The sequence below is a fragment of the Alligator sinensis genome, unplaced genomic scaffold (assembly GCF_000455745.1).
Source record: "Alligator sinensis unplaced genomic scaffold, ASM45574v1 scaffold1354_1, whole genome shotgun sequence".
Taxonomy (NCBI): domain Eukaryota; kingdom Metazoa; phylum Chordata; order Crocodylia; family Alligatoridae; genus Alligator; species Alligator sinensis.
Genome location: NW_005842344.1, coordinates 475,842 through 481,209, shown reverse-complemented (window position 1 = coordinate 481,209; position 5,368 = coordinate 475,842). Strand labels below are relative to the sequence as shown.

The 5,368-nt window shown below is 45.2% G+C and overlaps 1 protein-coding gene across 9 annotated transcripts in view; it reads left to right on the top strand.

Moving 5' to 3' along the window:
* The window catches only part of CRTC1 (CREB regulated transcription coactivator 1), a 60,220-nt gene that overhangs the window by 20,154 nt on the left and 34,698 nt on the right, over nt 1–5,368 (top strand). For all 9 annotated transcript variants that reach the window (XR_003095293.1, XR_003095292.1, XM_025210288.1 and 6 more), the window contains exons 3-5: nt 1,817–1,954; nt 3,527–3,588; nt 4,515–4,609. Coding sequence is in view for 7 of the 9 variants with exons in the window: in XM_025210288.1 (XP_025066073.1) it covers nt 1,817–1,954; nt 3,527–3,588; nt 4,515–4,609 (295 nt within the window). In the remaining 2 variants the exon portion in view is untranslated. The remainder of the gene's footprint in view (nt 1–1,816; nt 1,955–3,526; nt 3,589–4,514; nt 4,610–5,368) is intronic.

The window sequence follows — 5,368 nt, the reverse complement described above, 5'->3', positions numbered from 1 at the left end:
TCCTGCTCCCGTTGGCCTCCACAGCACTCATCCCCTGAAGTCCGATTCGCGTTGGTTTTTGGGTGGCCGGACTGAGGAGGCGAGAGTGCAATGAAGAGGTCTTTGGTTGTTGTGGGTGTCGTTCTTGTTCCTGACACCGATCCTTTAACAGATACATATGGGATATGTTTGGTAGTTGTAGCCAGAGATGTGGCCACGTAGGTACATTTGAAATACCATTTGAAGAGTCTATTGGATTTTAAATCCTTATGCAACCACGGGTGCCATTAAGAAATTAAACTGGCAGATATTACAGCTAGTTACCGTTTGTATGGAGAAAAGGCACAACCCAGCTGTTCTGTGCTGGCTCTGCACTTTATAAATACGCTTTTCTTAGACCGGGACAATTTCTTGCTGAAGACAAAGAATAGTGGTGCTGGGCAAGGGGATCAACAGCACAGGCGCTTCGGTGCTAGTTTTATTAGCGCAGGGTGCGTGCACGTACCGGGAACAGGAGTGATGTTTGCCAAATAGAAAAGGGTCAAATCCCTGGGGCAAGATGTTTCCAAGAGGATATTGCAAATAATAGGGCATTTAAAAATAAAGCTAAGACTGTAAGAGCAGGACTTTTTAAATGTCTAAATGGTTTAGATTGGGCAGTTTTTTAAAGATAAATGAGTGTAGGGGCCAGATGGCCTTGTGGGTTGGCAAACAGGGCAGCATGTTTGCTACATGCAGGACTTGAATGAAGGAGCAAATCTAGGATTTCCAAGCAGATGGAGCTGAGGGAGTCAGCAAAGCTGTTCCTGTTGGCAAGAAGTGGGGGAGTGTGTAGCTTTTCCCAGGTGGCCCACGGACAACTATTGAAGTACGAGGAGAGGCCAAACATTCTGCCTTCACGCTCGTGCGCTGCAGGGAGGGGGTAGTAGAGGCACACTTGGTTGTAGAGTGGGCATGGCTTGCCAGTCCTCGCTCTCTACCTTCAGGCTCCGCAAAATCCACTGCCAATAAGTAAAACTCTCCCGCAGATCTGTGCTTCTGATGAGATCCGAGGAGGGGACCTGAGCAGCCTGGGTTCCCAGCCCAGCCTGAATGAGATTTTTGAAAATTACGTTCAATTTTAATTTTTTTTAACGTTTGACTGATCTTTGTTAGCAACATGGGGAAGGAAATGCCTTGATGGTTTGGTTTGGTTTGGTTTTTTCATCAGTGTCCCCTTAAGATAATAGATGGTGAGAGGAGCAAGGTGAGAGAAGGCCTTGAGAAACAGAGTTCCTGCCGAGCGTCAAGTGAACGCGAGGAGTTACTGTGCATTCCCTTCCTGCATCTTTTACCTTCCTAGTTGAATTTCATCTGTTTGTCGGCATGCTCCTTCTGGGTGCATGCTGCATGCTACGCCAGGGGTAACGTAAGCACGCACTGACCTGCCACCGGTGGGGTCAGAAGGCTCAAAGGTTACTCTCCCTGTTGCTTTCAATCCTGATACTTTAAAGCAGTTTGGGGACGTGAAGTCTGAAAAAAAAATATTGTTAATTCAGGTGGAACGGCGGTCTGACTCTGCCTCCCCCTGTTGCTAACCTCTGTTTTGGCAGGTCATTTCCGGGGGTGTACGTTTCCATAGGTGATCCTTTTAACTGGTTAAAATTGTATTTGAAGGAAAGAGTTGCGTGGGATAGTCTGTCCGTAGCAGTCAGGTTTATGATGATGATTATTATTAAAATCAAAATCCCCCCAGTCTTCATAGTGCACACAGAATTGGGCCTGGCTGGGTTACGTTGACCCTGGGCAGGTGGTTTCTACATGCCTTTTTCTTCTGATAACTTTGTGTCTCCTTTAGACCCCTTTTCAGTCGTCTGGATTGGATACGAGTAGAACGACTCGGCATCATGGTCTGGTGGACAGAGTGTACCGTGACAGAAACCGCCTTGGGTCACCACACCGGCGCCCGCTGTCTGTGGACAAACACGGGCGGCAGATATCCTTTGGTTTATGCCTTTGTCAGCATCAATAATATGTCATGCAAGCCTGTTTTTACAGTGAGCTTTGAAAAGAACAACCCCCCACGTTGTAGAGAAAGGCGTACATGAGTTAATTTTGGTTTTGCCACTGATTCACAGTGTGACTGTGACATAAACACTTCCACACAGGATCACACGAGAAGTCCAGTCCGCTCTCACAGTCGACTGTCTTACAGGAACAAGCTACAGATCCAGTATAGGACAGCTGCAGAATAACTTGCTTGGTGGGGAAGTTGTTTCCTAACCACAGGAAGGTAATACCATTTTCCTTTCAAAGCTGTTTTCCAAGCTAATATAGTTGGATTGTGTCATTAGCCCTATACATGCTTAATCTTTCACAAATCCTCCTCTTGCCTCCACCGCGTCTCAGTTTCTGTAGCTGTAAACTGGGACAATAGGACTTTGTAACCGGGATCAGCAACTTACAGCCCGTGGGCTAAATCAGAATCTCTTTGCGGGCCTGTGTGGCCCGCCGAGCTGAGCCAGCTGGGGGAAGTTTGTTGAGACATTTAGTTATTGAGATGCTCTGAAGAGTATGAAAGAAGTGCAGAATGGGAGCACTGGTAAGACTGAATCTTCCAGAACTGAAGAGGACCAGGACTGAAGGATTCATTGGATCTAATCACTATTTTTTTTTATTGGAAGCTGACTCATATCTGGTTAGCATCTGATAAACATCCTGCCAGCCGTAAGACTTAATTAGCTTACTGCTTAAAAGGTTGGCCAGCTTTTAAAATGTGACAATACCAGACTGGCTTGATAGGGCTAAAGGAGACGAGGGAGTGGGGGAGCACGGAGGGACAGCTCCCCATCAAGAGGGCAGAGGCAGGCCTCTCGGCTACTGGAAATGCAGCTCAAGGCTGCTGCTGGCTCTCTGGTTAAGAGGGCCCTTGGTTTTTTTCAGTGAGCTGGTTCCCATCAGGCGAAAGCTATAATACGACTCGTAGGCAAGAAGGGAATAGATATTACTGTTCATGTGGCAAAGGGAGAGGTGTGTAGGCGGAATAAAGTCAGAAGATGTAAATTGCATTAAATTAAGAGGACCTGCTTACCAAGGCTGCATATTTCATGTCCTGTATAGGAATCTCCTGTCAACCCATGTGTAGGACGGGGAGCAGGGGGAGTACTTGGTGCAACGTGCTTTCAGCCCAAGGCAGCAAGGTGCCAAGCAAAGGAAAGTGTGACCGCATGGGAGGAAGTTGAGAATCGACTGCAAAAGTGGGGAGAGAGTACTACTACATTTGGGTTGTGCCATACATGTAAAGCGGTTCTGCTTCTGTGCTGTCTGGCTTGAACTTTTAAATAGGAATCTCCAGTGAAGCCACCATTCACGTGCATATTATGTTTCACATGTCATCCTGAACGTGGCATGTCCTCGACAAGAAATGCTCTTCACTTGTCTCAGTTGAGAGCATATTGGCTTTAACAAGGTAACTTAAATTATTACTTGGTAAAATAAAAAAAAGGTTTCAAATAGGTCTGTTTTTTAAACAAGTTCCTAGTTTTCTGCCCTTAACTAATTGAATCACGTGGACAGTTGTCCGTATGGAACAGTGTATCTGTCCCCTCCGTCAGATACAAGCTGGAGAAGGTCAGTGGCATCGTTTTATCTGTATTAGTATTGGGCCAGGGTTTGGATGCGATGTTGGTCTCTTGATGTGGAAGAAATATGCCTTTATTTTTTCCCCATAGTAATTGGCAGCTCTCAGTAGTCTGGATTACCATGATTTGTATTGACTCCGGGTCTTTGTTTTTAGCAACTGTATGGATTTTTTAGATGCTATTCAAAAGGCAACAAAGCAAAAACCTTAAGGTGGATCAGGTCTTTGACTGAAAAGCTTGCCAGGCTTCTGTCTATGGAGGGGTAAGATGCTCCTCGCTTTTAGTTAGAGAGTCTGAGACTTTTCCTACCACGTTAGAAGCAGGATTAGTCTCCTATCACAAGCAGTGAGAGTCGCCTCTTCCCACTCCTCGTGTTCCTGCTCCTGCCCCTCGAGTATTCATTGCTCACCTGTCTGAGGAGGCTGCATCGTGCAGAAGTGAGTGGTATGGTTTAGGCATCGGACTGGCTCCTGGGTCCCCTGCAGTTTAATCTGGGCCATAAAACAGACTCTTTTTGTTTTCCTGGGCAAGCTGGTGTCCTTCGCCACGAAATGGGGCAGTGGCTTCTTCATAGACAAGCCCTGAAATAACATACGTAATGTTGATAAATTGTTCTAAACTAGGAAAGTAATGCTTATTATTAAAGCAGTACCTTCCAAATGGCTTTCAAACCGTAGCAATTAATTTGTCTTTGCTTCCTGTTAAACTCCTTCCACTGAAACACTTATTTTAAACCTGCAATAAATGGTGCTCTGTGCAGTTATTTGATTACTTCATTAGAAATTTTTGCCCAGCATCATCTCGGCATAATATTTCACAGTAGCAAAGCGCAGGTTTTCTGAATCGGGTGACATTCCCCTGTGACTCAGAGCATTGTTCATTAGAAAAGGTAACGGATTTCTTTCTTTTGTACAGGACCAATTCTGATTCTGCCTTGCATCAGAGTACGATGACACCAGCTCAACAAGAGTCCTTTTCAGGAGGGTCACAGGACATGCAGCAAAAAAGAGGTAAATGGGTGGAAAAAATGCAAGAGGCTTGCAGCAGATTTGAATATTTTTCATGTGTGGTGGGAGTCGAGTAATTACCAGTGCTCCTGGTGCTGGTAGAAGTGCCTCCCCAACGGCTTTTAGACTGAACCCAGTAAAAGGCGTAATAGGGTTGGTGCTAAAAGAGGCTTCCCATAGCCGCTGTTCGCAGGGAATTGTACTCCGGAGAGTTTTAACCAGGATGCAATACCTCGGGGTACCATTAGCTCGGCTGAGGAAAATTGCTGTAATTGAGAAGATTTCTTGTGGGTATTGAATTGAATTTGTAGTTCTTGATTATTGGTATATGGCAGACTTTTCAGATTGGGTAGTCCCCCAAAGTATTAAGCAAGTGGCAAAAAAATCAAATCAAATTAATTCTGCGTTTAACACGTTAAAATCATACACATTTTCTTTTCAGTCAATTAATCTAGGCATTTTTTTAAAAAACCGGCCGCTCTCCTTCCCAAAACACAAAACATCCAACTTTCGTTTTGAGAAGTATGACATGATTGTAAACGCTGGTAAATGTGCAGGTTCTTAACTCCAAATGCTGCTTATTTTGCAAGTCTAAATCTTTCCATGGCCGGGCGTTGAGGAGCACAGGAAAAGTGCAGTTAGCATGGCTTTTTGTTAAGTGTTGAGGGGTGGCTTGGAAACTGCGTTTTCCACTCAAGACAATCAGTTGTCAGCTACCTGCGCGCATGTTGTCGAGCAGCAGCTGTAAGGTATACAGGAGCA